Below are 26499 nucleotides of genomic sequence, written 5' to 3'. Positions count from 1 at the left end.
CTTTTTTTTCCGGATATTCAGATAAATTTAATTACTATGATTTGGTTTTAAGATTTTACACCCTTTCAAAAAATTTAGAAAACCAATCTAGGAAATCTGTTTGTGGCAAACAATTTGTAAAAGTTAAAAGCTTTCATTGTATAAAATACCTTCATATATATTCCATATTCAATGATTAAGGACCACTTTTGAAATTGAATGAACAAGGCCAAAGAAACAGCTAACTATGAAAAAGAGGCATGTGTGCGTGTGTGAGGTTGGGCAAATTGTGAACCTCATAATTGTTGTGGTTACTCATACTTTTGACTGTGGAAGTACATGTACTTAATTCCATTGCTTGGTTCTTGGTTTACTTCGTATTAACATTTTTCGATTGTTTGCAGCTTATGGACCTTTTAGTCTCGCAGAGGTGTTTGCAGATAAACTTCTCTCTTGGTACAGTTTTTGACTATCTTGTATTTTGTTTGTGTTACTTCTCACATAAGTTTTGCCCTGGTGATATTCTTTAGTCAAATAAATAATTTTGTGTTTGAGTATTGACAAGGTAGAAAAATTAGCACCGACTCATCTTGTATAATAGGTTTAAATGGATATAAGATAACCATACTTTCATTTGGACGATTGCATTCATCCTCAATTTTCTCTTTGATTAAAGTCTTAGAAATTTTGTTACCCTTTTGTTGCGTGAAATTCTCCTCTTGCATCTTCTGACATCAGGTGTTTATTGTTTGCTTTGTGAGATATTTGTGCTCTACACAATTTTTATTTTATTTTTAAATCTTGCTTGTTATGATATGGGGAATTTATTGGCATATGAAAATGTAGTCGGCTAGCATGGGAGATGATGCTAAAAGGGCAGAAGTGTTGATCACCAAAGGGAAAAAAAAGAGCCCTTATCTTCAAAGAAATTCAGTTTTTAAAGGAAAGGAAACGAGAAGGGATATCACGAAAAACTCTAGTTTTTCTTTACTTCGTGATATTTTAAAATGTCAGCAAACAAAGCTATTTTACATTGGCTTTCTTTTAAGGGTTGTGTTAATGGACACCTTATAGCAACTTTTTGTCCTTTTTTTTTTTTTTTTTTTTTTAAATTTTTTATAGCTTTATGTCATTTTTTTGCAGCTTTATAAGTTGTGGGGCCAGCTTCATAGAGAGAAAAAATATATTAAAATAGATTGTGGACTAGTTTTATATCTTTTTCTTTATTTATCTAATTTTTTTTATTAAATAGAACCCACATTAGTCTAACCTTAACAAGCACCGGTGCTTGTTAACATTTGCCTTCTTTTAAAATTTAAGAATCCAAAGTAGAAATCAAGGTAATAGACTTGGGCTGCCTTGGGAAGATTTAGCTTCTTTTATAAAGTACACAAGGTAACATTTGCCTTTTTTTCACCTAACATTTAGTATTTTATTCTTAAAATTCTATATATTAGTTTGTTTTCAATTTTCATACATGATTTTGACGTTATTTTCTATTTCACATGCCATAGCTTGTTATATGGAATTTAACCTATGGCCTATAAGTACACTTAAAATTTTGTACCATGATATATCTAAGGGAGTTATGTATTATCCAATATTTTTATAGTGTTATGTTCCTTTGTTCTCTTATTTATATTGAAATAAAAAAAAAAAATTTAATTTCTCATTTACAAATTTATTTTTGTGAAAAATAAATGTGTCATATACTCATAAAATTAGCAATCCGTTTTAGGTTGGCCCCCTCTTCTTCTTTTTTTTAGCTTGTACTTGATCGATCAAACCCGAATACACTCAACTTGACCGATTTGTCAGGTCTAAAAAGAAATGTTAAAGAATACTTTTGCTTTTTTATGATATCAAATCTAACTTGGATTATAAACTTCTTCTTATGTATATATACATAATAAAATGTCGAAATAGGGTTATGAGTAGGAGTATAAGTATTTCAAAAAGGTAGGTCTTGGGCTTGTAGATTTGTTTGAGTTATTATCATGGTTAAAAAAAAAAAAAAAAAACTTTTCTATAATCTAAAAGAAAAAGATAAGAAAATTTAAAATTTAAAATGAGAGATATTTCAACAAATCCCTGTAGCACATTGGCAAGTCTAAAGTGAAAGAATCCGGGTTCAAATCCCGGCAGCGGAAGATTCTCTTTTTTTATTGTTTCTCTGTTTTTTAATAATATAAATTGGGCCTATCCTATAATATCCTATTTCCTATGTATCATATATACGTACCTACGGGCTTTTTAACTTTTAAGGAAAGGCCCGTTGTCACTATCACACACTCACACACGAAGGAACCTACTTTGCAACAAACAAACTAACGAATAATCGGAACACACTTCACACTTCAGAGTTGAAGAGAACTTTAAATTCCGTCGGATTTTGTCGATTTGACAAAGTCGTGTTCTGCCTCAGAGAGAGAGAGAGAGAGAGAGAGAACAACCCCACTTTCTTGCTTCAGTTACACAGTTATTATGGCTCTGCCAAGCCAGGTCAGTAATCTCTCTGTTTTACTTCGTCTTTGTTTACCATCTCGTTCGACTTATAATGCATTGTTTTAATTTCAAGTTTTCGATTCCAACGTTTTCTGTTTCCCATGGTTTGATGGTTAATTGGTAATGAGCTATACAAATAAATTGCCATTGACGCCAAACTCATGGATGTTTTAGCACAATAAGTCTAGAGTCACAAAAAGATTCACAAGTGATGAGTCTGATGAGAACGAGTAAAAATTCAATAGTTACAATGGGGGGAGGGGAAATTGCCGACCAGTTGAGTAATATGGCTCTTAGCTACTTGCCAATTTAACTGTTTGTGAAAATATTGTATATATAGCATTGCTCTTTATAGTAGACGGGATGGGGGTATTTTATGATAAAAAGTAAACATCATAGAACGACGCTATAAGTTTCAAAATTATCACTTCTATGAAAAAAAGAAAGAGGTAGAAGAGACGGGTATGAATTCAAGACCAGAAATTGCTACTCAGCACCAAAGTTTTAGTTAATAGGAAAATCTGAATTTAATCACTTAGTTATTATTCTAACAAGTTTTGTCTTTCTAGTATTGTTTCTTATTGCCATATTGTCTGTCTAGTAGTATTTCTTCTTGCTACAGGCTGAGTGGGTATATTCAACCTTGATTGATGCAGGTTGGCTTGGGATTGCTTCTCTGCCCACTTGGATCCAATATCATTGTCCGGACAGCGAGGTAAGCTCTACTTTCATGATTCCTGTTCTCTTTTAGCTGGGGAATTCACCATTTTGTATGTCTTTCTAGCTTAGCGACTGCTAAAAGGGATCCAGAAATTTTGTTCAAGCCACTTGTTTTTTTTTTTTTGTAGTGGTAATAGAAGTAGAGCTAGTGCCTTTCAAGTTAATGAGGATTTATATACCTGGTGATTGATGAGAAATTGTGGATAACATATAGCAGCTAGTGGATTTGGCTTATATTTTTTGGAAAGAGACATGGGTAGTGGCAATCCAACAATATATGTTCACCTTGTTATCTTTATTATCCTATTAGTAACTTTGATTAAGACACAGTTGTTGGATGTAAAACCTATGTAATTCTTACCTTGTTCGTTAAAATTAATGTATAATATAACTCAGTACTTGGTTATGGATGATCATGTGGTTTGTGCAGTTGTTCTATTGGGATTGCTTTACCTGTTTACAAAACATTTAAAGCTATAGAGGAGAAAGATCAAGATGAGCAACAACGGTGGCTTCTCTACTGGGCAGGTCAGTAACATTCTTCCTGACATCATATTGTAATCTGTTCCATCAGCATCACTGTGCCACCATCATTAAATCTTTGTGGCATTCTATCTTAAATGATTTTGACACAACTAAGTTGCAGGTGAGTTCCAATTAATAAACTGAAAATATATCCAGATAAATTTGATTACTATGATTTGGTTTTAAGATTTTACTCCCTTTCAAAAAATTTAGAAAACCAATCTAGGAAATCTGTTTTTGGTAAACAATTTGTAAAAGTTAAAAGTTTTTATTGTATAAAATACCTTCATATTCCATATTCAATGATTAAGGACCACTTGTGAAATTGAATGAACAAGGCCAAAGGAACAGCTAACTATGAAAAAGAGGCATGTGTGTGTGTGAGGTTGGGCAAATTTTGAACCTCATAATTGTTGTGGTTACTCAGGCTTTTGACTGTGGAAGTACATGAACTCAATTCCATTGCTTGGTTCCTTGGTATACTTCATATTAACATTTTTTATTGTTTGCAGCTTATGGATCTTTTAGTCTCGCAGAGGTGTTTGCAGATAAACTTCTCTCTTGGTACAATTTTAACTATCTTGTATTTTGTTTGTTTTACTTCTCAAATAAGTTTTGACCTGGTGATATTCGTCAAATAAATAATTTTGTGTTCGGGTATTGACAAGGGAGAAAAATTAGGACCGACTCATCTGTATAATATTTTTAAATGGAGATAAGATAACCATACTCTCATTTGGCCGATTGCATTCTTCCTCAATTTTCTCTTTGATTAAAGTCTTAGAAAGTTTGTTACCCTTTTGTTGTGTGAAATTCTCCTCTTGCGTCTTCTGACATCAGGTGTTTATTGTTTGCTTTGTGAGATATTTGTGCTCTACACAATTTTTTATACTTTTTAAATCTTGCTTGTAATGATATGGATAATTTATTGGCATAGGAAAATGTAGTAGGCTAGCATGGAAGATGATGCTAAAAGGGCAGAAGTGTTGGTCACCAAAGAAAAAAAAAAGCCCTTTCTTCAGAGAGATTCAGTTGTTAAAGGAAAGGAAATAAGAAGGGACATCATGAAAAGCTCAAGTTTTGTTTTACTTCCTGATGTTATAGATATCAACAAACAAAGCTATTTTACATTGCCTTTCTTTTAAAATTTAAGAATCCAAAGTAGAAATCAAGATAATAGTCTTGGGCTGCCTTGTGAAGATTTAGCTTCTTTTATAAAGCACACAATGTAAACAACGACTGCAAAGAGAGATAAGGTTCAGACCTTGATTTGGAAGGTTCTTTATATTGAAAATTTGAAATTAATTAATACTCTTGTGCAACTGAATGGCTGAAGTAAAGTAATACTCTCTTTGAAGTCATACTTTTGTGCAACTGAATTGTTGAATATGGATGCTGTTCATTGGATAGGTTTTGCAAAGCTATGAAAATCCCCATTTTAGCCTAGTAAATATAATTGTGGAGATATCATTAATTAAATTAAGAAGAAGAAAAAATCATTGTATTGATATCATAGAGGGTGCTTGCTCAGTGACCATTCTCATATTTTCATGCTTCTTTCCACTTTCTGGAAATAGTTCGAACTTTTTATAGTTTCCACTTTTTATAGTTTCCACTTTTTGGTTCCTTTTCCTCTTGTTGTCAGTTTGTCACAAAATCCAACCCTGTAGATGGACATGCAAAGTTGTTCTTGTATTTGCAATTGTATATGTACGATAGTATGGTTGCTCTTGTCCTCTAAGAAGAAATTCAACCAAAATATTGCCTTTTTCCTTTTCCTGTTGCATATTGTAATCTAAGTATCCTCCTTGTTTCATCAGGTTTCCACTCTACCACCATGTGAAGTTTGCATTTCTTGTTTGGCTACAGCTTCCATCTGCCAATGTAAGATAGACTAAAACTTTTACACTTTGTAGATGGTTTCTACCTGCTAGAACTTTCATCTGCTGATGTAAGTTAAGGCAAGCTTAAATAACTGCTATACCATCTGATTTGTTTTGAACAGGGAGCAAAAAATTTGTATATGAGCCATCTTCGTCCATTCCTGCTGAAGCACCAAGCTATACTTGATCAAATTGTGGATTTTATATACAGTCAATTGGTAAGAATTCATACCAAGCTATCATGATTCATACCACCCCATATACCATTCTAGATTAAATAATGTCTATGCTAACATCAAGAGGTGTCTCATATTTCTGGACTTGCAGAGTAAATTTGTCAGCGCACACCAAGCAAAAATCCAGTTTGCAAAGACAATTTCTTTGGAGATTTTGACATCAGGTATGCATATTGACCCACTACTTGGCCCTTGCTACTAGAATGAACACTGAACATAAATTGTTAGTTGAGTGAACTTTTCAGTATTGTTGCAAATATGCATTTAGTGTCATGTTAGTAGTACAAATTAGGTGGTCATATGTCTTGATATAATTTTGCATTTTTCTCCATATATTAATTTATTATCATTGTGATTTAATTGCCAGCATATGATACTCATTATCAATTTCACTGTCAAATTTCCTATATGTTTGATGTCTATAAACATGTTAAACTTATTCACTCCTCCCCCCAATATCAGCATACCAATTTGTCAGGGGCATGATGCACCCAATGCAAAAGCAACCAAATCCAAATGCAGCGATTGAAGGCCCACTGAGACGAATTGAGGAGCTAGAGTCTGATAAGGAGGATTGATGTTTTTTTTTTTTTCCTAATAAACATTGATTCCCCAAACTCTCCCATAAATCTATTTGTTTCATAGATTAAAGAATTAGCATTTTCTAAATTCCGATGAGCTATATAGGCCTCAAGTATTGTGCTTCTATGAACTATATACCCTTATAAGTTTGTGCGTGCTTCAAGAGTTCGGGATCAAGATATGTGTACTTCTTTTTCCTCCACCTCACCATATTTCTTGGTTTTACATGGTGTTGTTAAAAAGAAACCCTATCCATAAATTATTTTCAGTTTTATCGATGGCCTTCGAGATATTTTTTCATTAATGGGAGTATTCATTTTAGAAACAACGGTCCAATTTGTATTCAGTAATTGAATTTGTTACTTATGCCAAAGTTATCAATTTCTAAAAATGCACTTATGAATTTTTTTTTTGTCTATTACTTAAGCTTGTGTGTCTGTGGAAAGGGAGATTTGGGGGGGATGGGGGTGCAAATTTTTTTTTTTCCTTTTTTGAATGAGAAATTTTATTAAGAGAGTAGCAAAAGAAGGCCTCCGAAATTACAGTTAGAAGTTCAAACAGCTAAGGAATGAGAAATGGTGGTTTATAAAGTGACATCTATTTTGGGCACATATGAAAATTAATAATAATCTACCAACTCAACAATTATGAAAATTAATAATAATCTACCAACTCAACAATTATGAAATGTAGTGAAAAATATTGTTTATCACATTACTCTTTAAACATTGGTTCTCCTCATATGAGAGACTAGGCAATAACACTAATCTACAAGTCTCTTGACAGTTTGGTTAATATTAAGTTCTTTTGAAAGTTGGAATTTGAGTTTATATCAAAACGCAAACTACTTGTTTATGTATTTTTACCAATTATTTGTGTAATTAATTATTTAACATTTTTTTCTCACGCCATTATGCTATGACTGTTATGGTTTGAAAGTTTGAGACGTGCTCTACTTTGTCATTTGGTTAAGTCTCTGATGGTTGAATAAGAAATCTAGGGTTCAATTCCCTCCTATACCAAAAATCGATTAGCGTCTTGGTTTGATAATAAAGAGTTATCATTAAGAGTATGCAATAAGTTGAAACTTTCTATAAAAAAAAAAAAAAAGTGATTCACAAAAAAAGAAAAAAAGAAAAAAGAAGAAGACTTTTTCATTTAGTATTGTTATAATTATATTTCTATTATATCATATAAAAATGATATCTATTACTTAATTTAATTTAAATTAATTGATCTGTACAATTTTTTTTTAAATTATTATTATACTCTAATATGTAATCTTTATTTTATTTACTAAAAAAACGATTTAAAATATTCTAAAATTTTAATTATATAAGAGTTTGATGCAATTTGTTAACTTCTTCCAATTTCCATACTGTCTTAGATTTTGAGGACCAAGTTGTCAATTATCTCAACAACATCTCTCTTCCTTAACACGGAACAAATAATTAGCAAACATAAACTAAGATGGGGATGATTATTACATACAGGGTGTGTAACAGACTTTTCCCAATAACAATAATTACAATTCTATTTAGACTTTGGAGACCCCAAAAGAAAAAAAGTGTCAATTTACAAACGATTTGATAATTAGTAGATGCTCTGCTTTGGTAGTCGAGAGTCAATAACGTATGGAGCCAGATGTAGAAATTAGAGTCAGTAAACGAAGCTTGCTCATTAGGTTGCAACTAAAGTCAAGTCCACGCCGTGTGGAGCCAAAGGTTCAAAGACTTGCACAGTAACTACTTAAACAGAATTTTATTAAAAAAAACACACGTTTAGGCCTCGAAGCACCATCAAGCTGATAATCTACGCGTTTCCCTTTTGGCAATTCACTTCTCTTGAGCAACCTGCATTCCCAAGACAATTTGTTGCCACAGAGAGAGAGAGAGAGGCTATAGCAGACGTACTTCTTTCTGCCCTGATGAGCTCCATGGTGCGTAATTTGAATGCTAGAGCACTTCAAGAATTCGGAGTTGCTTGGGGACTAAGTACTGAGCTCGAAAAACTTGAGAGCACGCTGTCCACCATCCAGGCGGTTCTCCAAGATGCAGAGGAGAAGCAGTGGAGGAGTGAGGCTATCAGGAATTGGCAGCGAAAGCTCAAAGATGGAGCTTATGATGCGGATGATGTTCTAGATGAGTTTGCAACTGAAGCTCTAAGACGAAAGATTGAGAGAGAGAAAGCTGTGAAAGGCCTAGTAAGTAGCTTCTTTTCTGTTTGAAATAGACTTATATTTCGCATGAAGATGGCACATAAATTGAAAAAATGTGAGGGACAAATTGGAAGCCATTTCCATGGAGAGATCAAAGTTTCATTTGAGAGAGGGAGTTATAAATATGGAAGTTCTTGATATAGAAAGCTGACAAACTAGCTCAATTGTGAATGAAAGTGAGATTTATGGAAGAGGGGAAGAGAAAGAAAAGATAATTGAAGTGTTGCTCACTGATGTGTCTAATCAAGATAATCTTTCCATTTATGCTGTATGGGGTATGGGGGGTCTGGGAAAAACAACACTTGCACAGTTAGTCTACAATGATGTAAGGGTGGAGAGGCATTTTGAGATGAGAATTTGGATTTGTGTATCAAATGATTTCCATATAAGAAGGTTGATGAGAGCGATCATAGAGTCCATTGATGGGAATGCATGTAGTCTTTCAGAGTTGGATTCACAACAACAATGCCTACAAGAAAAATTGCGTGGGAGGAGATTTTTACTTGTTTTGGATGATGACTGGAACGAGTACCATGACAAATGGGATGACCTAAAAGCTACATTGAGGTGTGACGCAAGCGGGAGTATGGTTATAGTGACAACTCGGATTGAAAAAGTTGCGATTATGATGGCCACACTTCCAATACACCACATGGGGTGTTTGTTAGAGGCTGATTCTTGGTCATTATTCAAGGGACGTGCATTTGGGATGGGAAGGGTAGAGGAGAACTTAGAATTGGAATCAATTGGCAAGGAAATAGTGAAGAAGTATGGAGGGATACCTCTAGCAATAAAGGCTCTTGGAAGCCTCATGAGCTTAAAATATAGGAAGAGTGAGTGGTTATTTGTGAAAGAAAGTGAAATTTGGGATTTGCTAGAATGTGAAAATTCCATCTTGCCTGCCTTAAGGTTGAGTTATCACCACTTACCCCCATATTTGAAACAATGTTTTGCCTACTGTTGTGTATTCCCCAAAGATCATACGCTTGAGATGGACACATTGATACAATTGTGGTTGGCTAATGGTTTTATTCTCTCTAGAGGACTACTAAATTTGCATGATGTTGGTCAGGATATCTTTAATGAATTAGTTTGGAGATCATTCTTTCAAGATGTCAGTGAGGATGTTCTCGGCAATATAACATGTAAAATGCATGATCTTATGCATGACCTTGCTCAATTTATTATGAGGCTTGAATGCTCTACGGTGAAATCAGGTAAAGAGGCTAAAGTTTCAAGAAGGATCCGTCACTTGTCTTTTACTACGAGCTCACAAGAGACTTCTTGGGATAAGGACATATACAAAGTTCAATCTCTACGCTCATGCTTTCGAACATCATCTGATAATATCCATCAATATAAATCTCTTCTGCCCTTGATATTGAAGCTAAAGTATTTGCGGGTATGGGATTTTGAATATGTTGTTGAGGAAGTACTAAGGTCCATCATCAATTTAAAACATTTGAGGTATCTCAACATGTCTCATTCTGGAATCAATATTTTACCTGAATCAACAACTTGCCTTTTGAATCTAGAAGTGCTGAAACTGGATTATTGTTCTAGTCTTCGGGAGTTACCCAATGGTATGAAGCACATGAAAAATCTTACGTATCTAGGCCTCACTGACTGTCATAGTCTAACTCGTATGCCCAAGGAAATGGGACAACTAACTTGTCTCCGTTCATTGAGCCTTTTCATTGCTGGTAAGGATGATGGTTATCAAATAAATGAGCTGAAATGGCTTAATCTTCGGGGTGCGTTGTGCTTAAAGGGTCTTGATAACGTAACAAATTTAATGGATGCCAAAAATGCCAATTTGATTGGGAAAGAAAATCTCAACACAGTGAGTTTGATTTGGCGAAGAGATGACACGAGCAATATACCAGCACGCGTTGAAGACGTTTTAGACGGTCTCCAACCTCATTCAAATCTGAAAAAGTTGAGTATACAACATTACCGTGGTTCAAAGTTTCCAACATGGATGGAAGATTTACTTCTTCAAAATCTGGTTGAAATTTCACTAGAAGATTGTGAAAGATGTGAACATCTCCCACCTCTAGATCTAGGGAAACTATCCTTCCTTAAGGATCTTTTTATACGTGGCATGGCTGCTGTGAAGTATCTTGGCAATGAGTTCTACGGGGACAGTGTAATTTCATTCCCTTCATTGGAGAGATTGGAGTTATTTAGGATGACTAATTTGGAGGAATGGAGAACACTGCATGGAAGAGAAATTTTTCCCCGCCTAAGCACATTAGATATCAATTACTGCCCAAAGTTAGTTGAATTGCCGGTTATTCCTTCACTTACAAGTTTGATTATGGAAGGAAATAATGCAATGTTAAATAGGTCAGTAATGAATCTCACTTCACCTTCTTCCTTTAAGTTTGGAGGATTCCATGGTTCAACAGTTCTTCCTGATAATCTGTTGCAAAATCATAAAATGCTTACATCCTTAAGTATATCTGGACTACACAATCACAAGTCACTAAGAATTGGGTTGGAATATCTTTCAGCATTGAAAAGTCTGACGCTTGAATTTTGCTACGGGCTCGAAACTCTTCTTGGAGTCCAAAACCTACGTTCTTTGGAACACCTACATATATGGGCCTGTAAAAGTCTTATGTTCTTTCCTAATAACGTTTTGTTGGGCTTATCTTCACTTCGGACCTTGACGATAATCGATTGTGAGAAATTCTGCACTTCATTGGAGGGAATTCAATATTTAACTACACTTGAACGCTTAGAAATTATGGGATGTGATGAGCTAATATCACCACCAGAGAGTATTCAACATCTAACTGCTCTGCATTCTTTGCTTTTTTACAATTGTAAAGAATTATCTTCTCTGCCAAAACAGATGGGATCCCTCACCTCACTTTCACATTTGACAATTTGGTTCTGCCCTAATCTAATGTCTGTACCAGAGGAGTTGCAGAATCTTACTGCATTGAAGTCGTTGAAAATTGCAGGATGTCCAAATTTAGAGAGGCGGTGCAAGAAACAAAGAGGCGAGGATTGGCATAAAATTGCTCACATTCCCAACATTCAAATCTATCCTGGACGAGTACAATCATGGGATTCTTGTGGGATGCTTCGAAAACTGAAGTTTTGCTAAATTGGTAGGGGTTGAGTGCACAACACCATTTCACAGCTGATAGTATTGTCAAATGTCATGCGGAAATTAATTAATAAGGTAACTTTTCACTATTTTATCGTATAAAATACTAATTCATTGCTCTGATGGATCTTAATTTCTTGCTGTGTATGCTTTTATTAAACAAATTTATACGTTCAATGCATGACCTAGTGGCTAATGATCAAGTCTACCAAGCACTTAATGTTGCCATGACATATAGAATACCAAGAAAAATATTAGAATATAAGAACAAGGAGAGTAGAAAATGTTCAAGAAAAATTAAATTTGCAAGATGATGAATATAATAATGATAACATTGACTATTTTATATTTTATTTAACTATATGAAGAAAATTAAAATAGAGTTAAGGCAAGATGATGAAAATAAATTATTATTTTGGATCATAATTTATGTATTATTACTTTTGAGTTTATTAAATTTAAATGTGTATGGTGTAAACAATTTTTGTATATTGTGATAATTAAATTAGTTTTTAGTTGAACATACTTCAAATTTGTAGTGAATTTACTTATATATGAATAGCTATATATTTTTATAAATTTTATTAGGTATTTGTATATCTTACGATAAAATATACAATATAAAAATATAAAAAATTGATCTATGATACAATTCACATTTTGAAAACCATAGAATGAGATGGTTGATTAAAAATTGTGGAAAAAATATAGCAGCTACTGGGGTTTGCTTTTGGCTTTGTATATAGTAATTTTATAATAGGCCAAGTCAACCATTTTCTCATAGCAAAGTGGTTAAGTTAAGAAACAGAGATGCACTAACTTTTCAACATTTTAAAACACAGAAATCATGAAACTGTAAACGTAAACAAATGAAAGCAAAGCATTAATCAAATGAAGAATTGAGCCGACCAATTACCTTTATGAAATTTCCTATTTTAGTTATCAATTTTTCCCAAAAACCAAACAGCAAAACGAACAAAATCGAAAAGGAAAAAAAAAAAAAAAAAAAAATCAGTTCAATGAATTGCGGAAACAACAGGGCTAAAGAACACATACAGATACATTTTCAGTACAATATACAGTATTTTCTCTCTTCCTTTTCAAACTCTTTTTTTTTTGGTCCACTTAATTCCGTTCGGTATATTTTGATGCACTTACTTAATAATAAGAAAAGACATGTTTTGGTTGAAAGTACCTATTTTATATATGAATATATTTAAAAATATAGATCTCAAACTCATTCCAAATCTATGGGGAAAATGGGCATTTGCCCCTAATTTTAAAACTATGCAGTAAAATACTACTGTTTTGAAACTATTTAGCAAAATGTCTCCGTTTTTGTGTAAAACTCGATATCTTCAAAATCGAGTTTTGTGTATATTTGTAAGTGTAACTCGATATTAGTAATGTCGAGTTCCACTTAAATTTTCAAAAAAAATTTAAGTGATTGGACTTACCTAGAATTTGATTTTCTAAAAATCAAGTTTCATTGAAACTTGATCTTTAGAAAATTGAGTTACATTGAAACTCAATTTTTAGAAAATCGAGCTTCAAAATAGAGACACGGTGCTTAATAGTTTTAAAACAGGGACATTGTGCTAAATATTTTTAAAAATAAGGACAAAAGCCCATTTTTCCCCCAAATCTATAAATATATATATATATATATATATATATATATATATATATATATATATATATATATATCTAAAAATTGAAGCGTACCATTTATTGTTGTTATACTCTTGTTAAACCACCTCATCCTCCACATCATTGCCACATCATCATTTTTTTCATATTTATTTTTTACTTTTAATTTTTTGACATTATTAAATATATAAATACATTGGCTCTACAAATTCATCTTAGGCAGTTTAAACTTTACATATTTATCTACTTTAATTTTAATGTTATAACTAAGTATTGTCTATACATATTCATCTTAAACGTTTTTAACTTTACATATAATTTTGCCCATTTATATTCCTATATTTTGTCTATTCTTATTCTCATCTTCTTATTATAAATTTGTCACTCTCTCCCATTTTATGCATATTTTATTTTCACATACAAAAAGGTTATCTCTCTCTCTCATTTTTTTTTTCATTTTTTGTTGGATTTTTTTTTTAAAAAGTTTGTACACCCATTGACTAACTCATATATGCTCCTTGATGCAAGTATTTTTATTTTTTATTTTATTTGCAGCACGAAATACATTTAATGTTGTTGACTAGATTTGGGGGAAAATTATATTATAATATGTTCATATTTTGTGTTATTGTCATGTTTTAGTTTATTTGAAAAATAGTAGGATAGTTTGGACAATATGATGAAGAACAATTAGTGCAGTTGAAGAAGATGGTCTTTGTGTAATTTCTTTTTACTGTTTGTAAATATATTGTTTAACAACTTAGCACCAAATTGTTATATCTTTATTATATGATATTTTTAGATGCTTGAGTAATTGTTTTTAAGCATTTACGAATATTTTGTATTGCTCATCTTCCTTATTTTATACTGTATTTTTTGAGTTTTTTAAGAAAACAAATTGAATTTCGAGTTTAAAGTTATTTATTTATTTATTTATTCATTTCTCACATGTTGAATTAGATGTTAGATTAGATTATGACAGTATTAACACAATATTTGGTTTGATTACAATCATTATGTATAATAGGCTAAAAATTTTGAATTTGATTATGTATTGAATATTTGGCTTGATCACATCACATTTGAAATGTTTTACATATTCGTGAGAATGAGTTTGACTTTGATGTGAGTTTTATTTTTTCCTTTCTTTTTTATTTGAATTGTAGCTTTGTTGAATTTTATAAATTTTTTTGATACGTTTCTCGGTGTTTCTCATTGTACGGTAGAAAAAATTGGGTTTGAAAAAGTTTTTTTAAAACTAAATATAATTTCCAAATTTTAGTTACTTTTTAATGATACATAAATTGTTATAAATAATTTTTATTAAGAAATTAATATTTTTTTTCAACTTTTGAATTCTTGAGAAAAATTGTATTATTTTCATTTTGATATGACAAAAATTATATATTACATTTGTGATTGTCATTATAACAAATGAAAATATGATTATGAAATGTCTATTTATTAAATTAGTCCAAACTACAAAAATAAATTTAATGAGACCACCATAAAAATATTATCACGCGCAACGCGTGGGATTTGCGACTAGTTCTATTAAATTTTAGCAATTTAATCTCAAATTTATTCCACATAGATTTAATGAATCCAAATTTCTTTCAAACCCATCTATTTTTTTATTTTATTTTGCTTAAAAAGCAACTTAACACTATTTATTATTACCACCGCGCACCCTTGATGCGGTGGCCACTCCACAAGTATAAGTGTTTGTGGGAGGCAAGGGCCGGAGTTCAAGTCTTCAAGAGGGAGCTTCATACACATATACACTTAGATTAGACTAGAGTAGAAATTCTATCTTATATCAAAAAAAAAAAAAAAAAACCTACTTATTATTAAGTGCAATAACATGTTTATCTTGGTTAAGGCAAAATGTCTAATTATCAACAACAACAAAAAAAAAAGGCAAAATGTCTAATAACATGTTATAATCAACTCTCAAATAATTGTACTCACCCAATAAAATAAAATAAAAAGCTGCAATACTTGTATGTATTTTCTAAATATTAGTTATTTTGCAAGCTTGATGCATATGGTGTTTGAATATTTCGCCAAATTAATAGTTTATTCTAGATTCTCAATGTAAAATCAATGAAAACTCAATTTTTAAAAGTTAAATGCAACGATTTTCTTGGAATAATACACTTGAATTTAAGCACTAGATTGTGAAACTCTTTACAAAGAGATAAAGACATAAGGAGATGGGATCCGTGGAACAGCAAGTTACAAAGTTTGATTTTGATGCCACCATAATTGGAGGCAGGAAATTATTGTGTTTGATAATTAACCAAACAAGGGAGCTAAGCTTGTTTAACTCCACTCCCAACCTAGAGTATTCTCAAGTATTAGGATCCTATATATATTTAAAATGAATTAATTTCATAGTTAATATTAAAAATTATATGAATCAAAGTATTAGAATCCTCTCCATTTGAAATGAACCAATTTCATAGTTCAGATTAAAGAATATAAATTTAAAGGTATATTAACACTGGCTGGACATGGAAGTAGATCAGATTCTTTGCATGAATGGATGAGAGGGAGAAACTAGCCATGCCAGTAACTCGTTAATTCAAGTCTCTTTGCATTAATGGAGGTAGATCAGATTCTTTGCATGAATGGATGAGAGGGAGAAACTAGCCATGCCAGTAACTCGTTAATTCAAGTCTCTTTGCATTAATGGAGGAGACGGGGCTCAAGCACTAGTCAGAAGGTGTGTGGGGGGACAATGTCAGTTTGGACCTTGTTTCATCGCAGGAATGTCTAGGACTTTCTACAGGAGGCTCTTGCCTAACTATTTTTCTTCATTTTGGTAAATAATGAATTTTATTGAGACAAAAAAAGAGTATACAATTGGGGGCTATACAATCAAGCCCGCAAATTACAATGATCTATCAAATTAAAAACCGAACATAGAGAATAACTTCCCATAATGGACATTCAATCCAACATGGTTCTTTTCTTCTTCTTTTTTTTTTTTTTTTTTTCCTTTTTTTGGGGGGTTTTTTTGGCTCTAAGATGTTATGTTGGACAAAATATCATTTGTCATCGTTCGGGCAAAGTTCATGTTAAGTGTCATTGAAAGCCTTGATTATTTTCCTTTGGTAATCCTAGTCTAATCTATTTCATATTGCATTACTCAAATTTTCAAAAAATCTTTAATCCTAATCTAATCTACTTCATATTACATGCGACAATGGTGAATGTTATATTTACAGGTCCCTGAAGGGTTTGTGGATGAGTCAGGGATTCCATTAAACAAGGGAAATATTCACATTGCAAAGGCAAGCCCCACAGTGTGCTCACAGGCGTACATAAATCTTTTTGAGGGGACTTCACATTATTTCTGAGATCGCATTCTCAAGAGATGGTCTCTGGTGGTCATATGGTCCTTACTATCATTGGCAGTGACAGGAAAGCTGATTCTTCTGGCAACCAGAGTTGCACCATCTGGGAGTTACTAGGAATCACATTAAATGACATGGTCCAAGAGATACAGAACCCACTTTGCCTCCTCTTTCCCTCTGCAGAAACACATGGTATGTATAATTTATCCTTGCTCTATCACCCTGCCCCTCAAGGCTCAAGATGGCCTGACGTGTGTGATTATTCCATCCATATATGCATATTGTGTCTCTAATCTCCATGCAACATTGTCACAGTGATATTTGGCCCAAAACATTTCCGAAAATAAAAAAAAATTAAGATGGCCTTTTTCGCTTAATTGTGCATTAACATCAATGTAAACCAGATTTTTGTCACATTTCATGAGAATTTTGTAAACCAGTTAAGCAAATTCTCTATTTTTGTCGACTCCAATATATGTTGAATTGAAGTCACAAAATCTGAACATGTGTGTCATTAGAGGTTAGCAATGTTTATTGGCTTTTGAAATATTGGGGCCTTGGTCTGATAAATAGTAATCATCATTGAAGCAGACGGCATAGATATCAAATCTTAACGTATTTATAAAACAAATAAAGAAAGAAAGGTGGAGTGGAGACAATAAGTGAACTCAACGTAAGCTTCTTTTATACCATCAAAAGTTGTCATTTGTCCCAAAAAGCTTTAGTTAACAGAAAAAATGTTATTCTAATTATTGAACCATTATTCTAACAAGCTCTGTCATCCTAGTGTTGTCTTGTGGTATTGTCACTGCTATAGGCTGAGTATTGATACAGGTTGGCTTGGGATTGCTTCTTTGCCCATTTGAATCCAATGTCGACATTGTCCAGATAGTGTTGGCTTGGGATTGCTTCTCTTTAGCTGTGGGAGCTCACAAGAATTCTGAATTTCTGTTCAAGCCAACTGTCTTTTTTTTCTTCTTCATGCTGTTCTAGTATTCTCTTTGTAGTGGTATTGTAGTACTAGTGCCTTCCAAATTAATGGGTATTCAGAGACAACCACCTTATTTAGCAACCAAAATCTTTTAAGACTTAAAATACAGTTGTTTTCTCTCCCCAAAGATTGTTTACTTATCATATACATTGATAATAATCTATAAACTATTTATTCTGGCTAATTCAAAGGGCCGTTGGGCCTAACAACATAATTGAACTCTGGCTTATCTTGATGATCGCAACCATGCGTTTGATTTATAGTGTTGGAAGCATAACTGCCAGCTCTTGAACTAACTGAGATAAAAATCCACCAACAAATGCATCCCCTGCCTCAAAATTCAACAGTTGGTCAAATAAACGATCAGAAGATAGGGCTATTTTGCACATGCAAAAGTTGATAAGAGTAAAATGTTTTTTTAAAAATTAGCATATCAACTTTTATACTATTTCACATGATGTGGCAATTGCATTAGATCTAGATTCAAACAAATAAAGAAAGTAGAAAGAAATCAAGACCAAACCCGTCCCTTGGTAATTAACAGTGTTATACTAATTTAACTTCAGAGTTTAAAGTGAAATTTACCCTAAATTTTATTTAATTGATTCTTATCACCTTAGTGGGAAAAGAGGCTAAAAAGCTTGCCAGACGTTTTATTTAATTATTTTCCCAAAATCTCCCATTCTCAAAAGAAAGGCAGCATTAGTATATTTTCTCCATCTCTTCCTTTTGGCTCTCTGTCTTGCTCTTTGAAGGTGGCTCAGTGCTGTTTGCCAAGTGCATGGACACTCCCTTAGTGGAGCTAGCATAAGTGGCTCATCTTACACTTCTCCCTCTATAAAACTCTATAAAACTCAACAGCCCCTATGGTGAAGAGTTAAGACCCCCTTCTCATATCATGTATGGAGTGAGAAGTGTAGGGGCTGTCCAGTTTTATAGAGGGAGCAGTGCAAGAGGAGCCACTTATGCTAGAGGGCCAAAGTATAGACCAAAACATAAATTAAGTTCTTGACGTCTTGGACTCACTACAAGTCTTCTAAAATGTACCCAAAAGAAGTGAATATTATTGTCAAAAAGATAAGGAGAATGAAGTAAAACTCATTTCGAAGTGAAAAGTGAAGAGAACCAACAAAGGAGTGAATAAAACAACAAGAAAAAATAGTTGCCTTTATATGCATCTTGGACCCATTTACACGCTTTTCTGACTCTAAAAACAAATTAGCAAGCACTTCACTCAAGCTTGTTTTGCCATACATAATAGCATTAGTATTGGTGGTTCTAAAAAGTCATATTACTATTTTTAGCACCAACAATTACAAAACTGAGGCTGCATTCATAGGCTGCATTTGTGGAGCCAAAACCAAAAATTTTGGCTTCTCAGCGTGCACAGTGGATGTGCGCTCAAAGGCTTATATATGTATATAATTTTATGTTGCATTCACACTAGTCCGAATATTTTTTTTTTCTTCTCTCTCATTTCTGCCCATTGCTCCTCTCTCCTCACTCTTCACTTCTCCACACATTGTGTCCAACACTCAAATTTTTTCTCTTCCTCCACCTTGCCTCACTCGCCGATCTAGCCTACCCAATGCCAACCTCACTGATCTCTCTTCTCTCTTTCATTTTTTTTTCTTTCCTCCTCCACTCATCCATTCTAGATCTTTTCTCTCTCAAATATCTCTATCTAAACTCAATTCACAATCAAAATACAAACTCAAATCACAATCTTAAAACTAATCAAATTAGTATGATAAAAAAAAAAGTCCAAGGTAGCATTTGGATACTGATGAAAGTATCCAGCGTCTGCGTTTCACGTGTATTTTTTTTTAGAAGAGCGTTAACTAAGTTCCAGTGGGTCCTGTGCATTGTTCACGGGACCCACAAACCTTTTTTTTCAACAAAATTTTCATTAAAAATGGGTCCTATGGCACTATTCACACATTTAAAAATTATTTTGCTACAGTATTTTCAGTTCTCAGTTTTTAACAAAATAAGCGGTATCTAAATACACCCCAAATTTGACCCATCTAAGAGTGAGAGAGAGACAGAGAAAGAAAGAAAGAAAGAAAGAGAAAGAAAGAAAAAAAAAAAAAACCCATGTGTGTGAGAAAAAACCCAGCAAATCTGACCCACCTATCTCTATGTGCGAGAGAGAGAGAGAGTTGAAGTAGAAAAACAAAAATGCAAGTGAAGATAGAGTGATGATAAGAAAGTATATGCGTGTGGAGGAGAGTTAAGAGGAGTATACGTGTGTGGTGGAGAAAAAAAGAAAAAGAAAAAGAAAGAAATGTGTATGTGGATGAAGATGAAACCAAATAAGATAAAAGGGAAAAACAAAATAAAGAATAATAAGAAATTAAAATTAAGAAATGTTACCACAATATTTTCACAATAAATTTTAAGTGGTATATTATTACTATCTAATATTAGTGAGGAAAAAAAAATTTGATGGTGGCGGTTGCAGTGGTGGTGGTGGTAGCAGTGATAGTGGGGGTGGTGGTGGCAGTGGTTGTGATTGTTGTTTATTGTAAAGAATATATTATTTTATTGTAATTGATATATTATTTTATTGTGTTGTTTATATTTTTTTATTGTGTTGAAAGCTAAAATAAAACCACTGATGTTGGATGTTTTGTAAAGTGTAAAAGTAAAATAGATAAAGTTGTTTTTTGTTGTGCCAAATTGCTAAATTTATAGATCTAACAAGCGCAATATTTCTTGTTTGTACATTTTTATTAAGTGGTTCACTGGTCTTTAGTCTAGAGAGAAAAGGCTTTGGATTAACTAAAAAAAAAGGAATTTAGGTGGGTTAAGAATACTTTGATGTTTAGTTTAACCCAAAGTTCACAAAGAGGAATTGAATGTTCTCTCACAAGGAATTGAGTGTTCTCTCACATTTATGAGAGGCTAAAGATGCATCTTTGGAGAATAGCATTTAATCTTCTTCCCACTAAGGATCAGTTGAGCGAGTTTTCTCCCTCCTCTAACACCAATTGCCCTCTCTGTAATGTTGAGGCAGAGTTAGCCCTACACCACTTTACATAATGTCACATTGCTTGAGCCATATGGTTTGGCAGTCAATGGAACCTTAGAATTGAAAGATGGCAAGTTCAATCTCCGGCCCATTTGATTGAGTTATTCATTGATCCTCCTTCGTCTCTCCAGTTGAATAAAGAGCAAAGAGATGAATTTCTGCTATTTGGAACTCTAACTTTAGATATGATTTGGATGTGGAGAAACAAGGCAGTTAATGAGAGATCTCTTCCAGTGGAGGGTCAAGTTATCAAAAGCCTTCAGAAGCTGTTCTTGGAGCATTGGCGGCCCAAAGTTCCAGTGTTGACAAGAGCCCCAACTATAAGTAGTGTCAGGTGGTGTTGTCCAAACCAAGGTATGTTAAAATTGAATTGTGATGCAGCAGTAGGTGATTTGTCATCATGTATAGCTATTGTTGCTAGAGTTTGGAGAGGAAAATTGGTGTTTGCAATTTCAAAGAAAGTTAATACCAACATCCCTATTCAAGCAGAGGCCAATGCCATCCTATTGGCTGTCCATATTGCTATTAACTTCTCTTTTTGTAATTGTGTTATAGAGAGTAATTGTAAAGTTTGTATAGATGCCTTTAAAGCTGGTGGGAACCTAATTCCTTGGAGACTTTTGAATTTTGTTGACTCAGTTAAGAATGTAATCAGTGACTATTGTCGTGTATCTTTTAACTGGGTTCATAGAGAGGCTAATTTGGCTGCCCATGTGCTTGTCAATTGGTCCTTTAACCAGTCTTTGTTTGGTTCTTTTGATTTGGGATTTGACCCTCCAAGTTTTGTTAATGTTATCTTGGTTGAGGCATCCCAGGCTTTTGAATCTGTTGTTGTTCAATAAGTTTTTTATTCAGCAAAAAAGTAAAAAAGAAAAGAAAAAGGAAAAAGAGGAATTGAGTGAGTGAAGGATACTGCTTTGCAGCCCATAAATCATAATGCTTGTTCAATCAAAGATTCCCTCATTAAGGCTATCTCTTTTGGTGGGTCATATCACATATGCCATTGAATGAGCCCCATGTGCAGTTTATTTAAGTGTTTTAGTACCATCTTCTAGTTTGGGAAATAATGATTTAACCCGTAATAATGATATCCATAATGGGAAATTTGTATTTCTTAAGTTGTTTTTTTTTTGTTGCTACACGTAAAATATGGTAAATGTGTGTTAGTGAAGCCTGAAAGATGTCTATACAACGCATTCACCAAAGTGTTTGATATAAAAATATTCCCCTGGGAAGGGACGGACTCAAGATTTTAAGCTAGTAAGAGCTGAAGTATAAACAAAAAAACTCCAAATAGGTATTTATATAGTATCAAAAAATTATAAAATATACAAAATTGTTGTTTCTAAATACATTAAGATGCAATCATTTACCAACAAAGATAAAAACGGAAATTTTTTTTTTTTTAATACTAGGCTGGTTAGGATTTTTGTTTATTTGTTGAAGTTAGAGCATTCACAGTGATGGTGCTAAAAATTTTAGCTTTTAGCACATCAAAAATGCTTTTTTTTTTTTTTACTATCTCACTTAATACGTACAACCGATATCAAATGTTCTATTATTTTTATTAATTCATTTAAAATAATATAAACAACTTATTAAAATAATAAATGAAGAGAGAGAATTTGAGTTTTTTAATTGGAGGAAGAAATATAATCTTAATAAAATATTAAATTTTATTTTTAACAGCTTGCTACAGTCAATTGGTATTTATACTAGTTTATTGTATATGCAAAAAATTTAGCTTTAACTTCTCCAATAACACATAATTTTTTTGTTCTTTGGTTGTAAAATAGGTTTTTTTTTTTTTTTTTTTGTTGCTAAAATACAATCACCATTGTGAATTTTTTATCGTCTTTGTTAAGATTTTAGGTTAGATAGTTGCTATTTGAGTGAGGCTAGCTAGGCTTATTGAGGATAACGAGAGTCTAAGATTTTGGAAGGAGCTCAACTATAAAAATTAAATATATAATTACTTTAAAAAAATTGTACCCAAGGGGGCTTGGGCCGCACAGTTCGTCCTTGCTCTCAGGTATCTTCAAGTTTCAAGTCATTAATAGTACTTTGCCCAAAAAAAGAAAAAAGAAAAAAGAGTGGTTAATATTGGATATATAAAGCTTAAGTACTTTTTCAAAGGTTGATCTAGTGGTGTGCCAATTTTTGGTACACCATTGTCGAATTTGATTGCCTTAATAGCATTTTGATATAATTGGAGATTTTAAATTGAATACAATTTTTATGCTACTTTGCAAACTTGACATTTTTTAAGGCCAACAAGGAATCATGTCATTGATTTATCTTTTCTCTTTTTTTAGATAAACTACAGAAATTTTATTGCTAAAATCAAAATATGAGGAAAGAAAATACAATAACAGAATATGTTGGAAGAGAACAAAGCTCGGTGGGCCATTAGGAGGAATTCATCCGGTGCTAAAACTCCAATCTTTAGATCCAAACATTTTGGTGTAAGGAGCTTAGATCCAAACCGTTCCTAGGAAGATCTGGACCGCCACCAATGAGAGAGACAAAACCCCACAAGGCTAGCTTAAGATCCACACAAGACAAGGGACGGTAAAAACTGCCACAAAGGGTGAAGAAATACAAACAAGAGGGGTAGGACAACCCTTTGATAGGACAGAGAAATGCTCATGCTGGAGCAGTGCTTATAGCAAAGCCAAGGAGAGATTCTCTCTTTTTCTTCTCTAATGTATATAACCGGTCTATCACAGGAAGCCCATAATAGCAATACACTAATAACAAATACTCGGAATTTGAATTTCTGTTCTGCTCAGAGACAAAAACACAAAGCCCAAAGACTTCCTTCATATCCCAACATCCCCCAATATTTCACTCTCTTGCAACTTGTAACTTGTTTATCTCAATCTTTCTCTCTCTTACTTCATCTTTATTAGTACCATCTACTTCGACTTAGAGGCATTAGTTTAATTTCAAGAAAAAAAAAAAAAAAAAAAATCTGGTGGCACTTGGTTTGATGGTATAATGAGCTTTAATCAATTATCCTTGACCTAACACATGGAATTTCAGTATCTTATGGGAGGTAGACTAGGGACTTCAATTACTTGAGCTAATTAGCTTACATTAAAAATAAATAAATTTATTGGTCTAGTAAGATGAATAGTAATCAATGACTTACATTAAAATAAAATAAAATAAATATTTTTCAAAAAAAAAAAAATATTGGCATCTTTGTGCGATAAATAGTAATCTTTATCATTGAGGAGTGCCATAAATATCAAAACCTATTGTACCTATAAAAATAAATATATAAAATGAGTTGGAGTGGAGACAAAATGTGAATTCAATGTCTACTTTTTTTTTTGTTTTTTATTTTTAATACTATATATCATAAATTGTCATTTGTCTCAAAAATTTTAATAAATAGAAGCAAAAAATTGGTTAGAAAAGGAAAAAATGTTATTTTCATCATTGAACCATTATTATTCTAACAAGCTTGGTCTTTCTAGTATGTTTCATCTTGCTATATTGTCACTGCTATAGGCTAAGTGGGTTATTCAACCTTGACTGATGCAGGTTGGCTTGGGATTGCTTCTTTGCCGACTTGGATCCAATGTCGTTGTCCAGACAGTGAGGTAAACTCTACTTTCAACGAGATTTGTTCTCTTTAGCTGTGGGAGTTCACAGTTTTGAACTTCTTTCGAGCTTAGTTACTGCTTAAAGGGATTCATAATTTTTGTTCAAGCCTAGTGTCTTTCTTTTTTGTTCATTCTATGCAATGGTCTGGGGTGGTTGATACGACAATGTGGAATAAATATAGCAGCTAGTGGGGTTTGCCTTTGGCTTCTCATATGGCAAGAGGCAAATTTGGTTAAGACATAGTAATGATAGAATCCTGCATCCAATCGGCAATTCTACTAGTCCTAGTCAACCAGTAGTAGTTTTTTCTGATAGCAAAGTGGTTTAAGTTAAGAAACAGAGATGCTCTTAACTTTTCAATATTATAAAACACAGAAGTCATGAAACTGTAAACGTAAACAAATTTAACCAATCACTTTTAAGAAATTTCCTATTTTAATCCTTGATCTTCAGAACAATATACAATATTAAATTTCCTCCTTTTCAAACTCTCACTGTTCTTCTTACTTCCTCAGAACAATATACTATATTTATTTGCTCCTTTTTAAACTCTCACTCTTCTTCTTTGCCTCTGCCGCACTCATAGCTCTAAGGTTGTCGAATCTGAAATCACGGGATTTTCCTATTTCTGGCACCACCTTGACCGATTTTACTTTCTCTGCTCTTTCTGCATGTTCAGCATTGTTTTGTAATGCTGATTTACACTTTGAAAAAGTATTTGGAGAGATGTAAGACACTCCACTCCATTCAGTCAGGTGCGATCCTCCCAACCCTCAGTTATTGATTTATATATTGGCAGCGGAATGGTTGACTTCTTTGTGAATTCTTGAACACAGTTCTTGCGCATCAAGACTTCTAGACAGCCTAAACAAATTACATCCACACAAGTTTTAGAGAATACTTTTCTACAGCTGCTAGAGAAAGTATCTTAAGCAAAATATTGCTTATATTATATATAATCATGAACCATATACATGTAACAATGACAAACAATGAGATAGCAGTTTGCAATATTATAAAAAACCATAAACGGCAATTCTACAGGAATACACATTAATGGATCAAATTGATATAAGAACTAAAAGATTAGATGTTTCTCAATACAACGTTATACCAATGTTAACTTCAAAAAGTTTATTTTGTTATTTTTCAAAAGTCTACCCCTGTTTATCAAAAAAAAGTCCACCCCTAAATTATAGGTTTAAAGTGAAACTTGCCCTAAATTTTATTTAATTGATACTTATCACATTAGCAGGAAAAAAACCAAAAAAGCTAAAAAACTTACCAACTTATTTATTATTTATTTTCCCAAAATCTCCCATTCTCAAAAGAAAGGCAGCACTAGTATATTTTCTCCATCTCTTCCTTTTGGCTCGCTGTCTTGCTCTTTGAAGGTGTCTCAGACCTGTTTGCCAAGTGCATGGACACTCCCTTGGTGGAGCTAGCATATTGCTGAAACGTTTTAAAGAAACAGGGTCACTAAAATATAAATAAAAGCTGGCCAATACTTGTTCCACATAGTATCTGCAATAAACACTTCCCTAAACAAAAAATATGTTAAGATACACTCATATCCCAACTCACGGAAACTAGATAAATGATACTTTTTTTTTATAAAAAAAAGGTTAAATCATACATGAAAAAAACACACACTTCACAATTTCAGAAATCCAAACCAATATAATACTCAAGAACAAACAGACTTGAAAGAAAGATAATGCATGAAAACTTACAAGTTGGCTCAATTTGATGGAAAACACTATATAGCAAGTGGCTTGGCTAAGCTTGGCTTAAATAGGAAAGGGTTAATGGGGTTAAGGCAACAACTTTGAAGACTTAAGACCCCTTTTTCATGTCATGTGTGGAGTGAGGAGTGTATGAGGCTTGTCCGGTTTTATAGAGGGAGCAAATGCAAGATGGGCCACTTATTAAAGAGGTCCAAAGTTTAAACTAAAACATTAATTAAGTTCTTGATGTTTTGGACTCACAACAAGTCTTCTAAAAAGTAAAAATGTTCTCAAAGGAAATGAATATTGTCGGCAAAAAAGAGTAGGAGAATGAAGTAGAATTCATTTCAA

General features: G+C 33.0%; 1 protein-coding gene, 1 long non-coding RNA gene and 1 pseudogene across 2 annotated transcripts; 2 read left to right on the top strand and 1 right to left on the bottom strand.

Moving 5' to 3' along the window:
- Window positions 1–2303: 2303 nt before the first annotated feature.
- On the top strand, window positions 2304–6821 carry LOC142643269 (HVA22-like protein k). Its single transcript, XM_075817813.1, has 8 exons — window positions 2304–2481; window positions 3141–3199; window positions 3635–3732; window positions 4242–4293; window positions 5550–5613; window positions 5735–5830; window positions 5940–6012; window positions 6311–6821. Exons 1-8 carry the CDS (start codon window positions 2464–2466, stop codon window positions 6424–6426), a joined length of 576 nt encoding a protein of 191 aa, XP_075673928.1. The 5' UTR covers window positions 2304–2463; the 3' UTR covers window positions 6427–6821.
- A 1243-nt stretch (window positions 6822–8064) lies between these two features.
- LOC142644386 (putative disease resistance protein RGA3) lies at window positions 8065–11784 on the top strand (annotated as a pseudogene).
- Window positions 11785–24826: 13042 nt separating this feature from the next.
- LOC142641953 (uncharacterized) lies at window positions 24827–26284 on the bottom strand. The gene is made up of 3 exons (XR_012845556.1): window positions 26155–26284; window positions 25707–25873; window positions 24827–25285 (listed from the first exon to the last, which is right to left on the bottom strand). It is a non-coding gene; the product is annotated as an uncharacterized LOC142641953 (long non-coding RNA).
- Window positions 26285–26499: the final 215 nt, after the last annotated feature.

This window comes from Castanea sativa, chromosome 7, assembly GCF_040712315.1.
Source record: "Castanea sativa cultivar Marrone di Chiusa Pesio chromosome 7, ASM4071231v1".
NCBI classification, from domain to species: Eukaryota; Viridiplantae; Streptophyta; class Magnoliopsida; order Fagales; family Fagaceae; genus Castanea; species Castanea sativa.
This window is presented reverse-complemented; position numbering and strand designations above follow the sequence as displayed.

Coding starts and splice junctions, on each gene's coding strand:
- LOC142643269 (XM_075817813.1), top strand. Junction 3,733..4,241: donor GTGGCTTCTCTACTGGGCAG/GTCAGTAACATT, acceptor TATTGTTTGCAG/CTTATGGATCTTTTAGTCTC. Junction 5,831..5,939: donor ATTTTATATACAGTCAATTG/GTAAGAATTCAT, acceptor CTGGACTTGCAG/AGTAAATTTGTCAGCGCACA.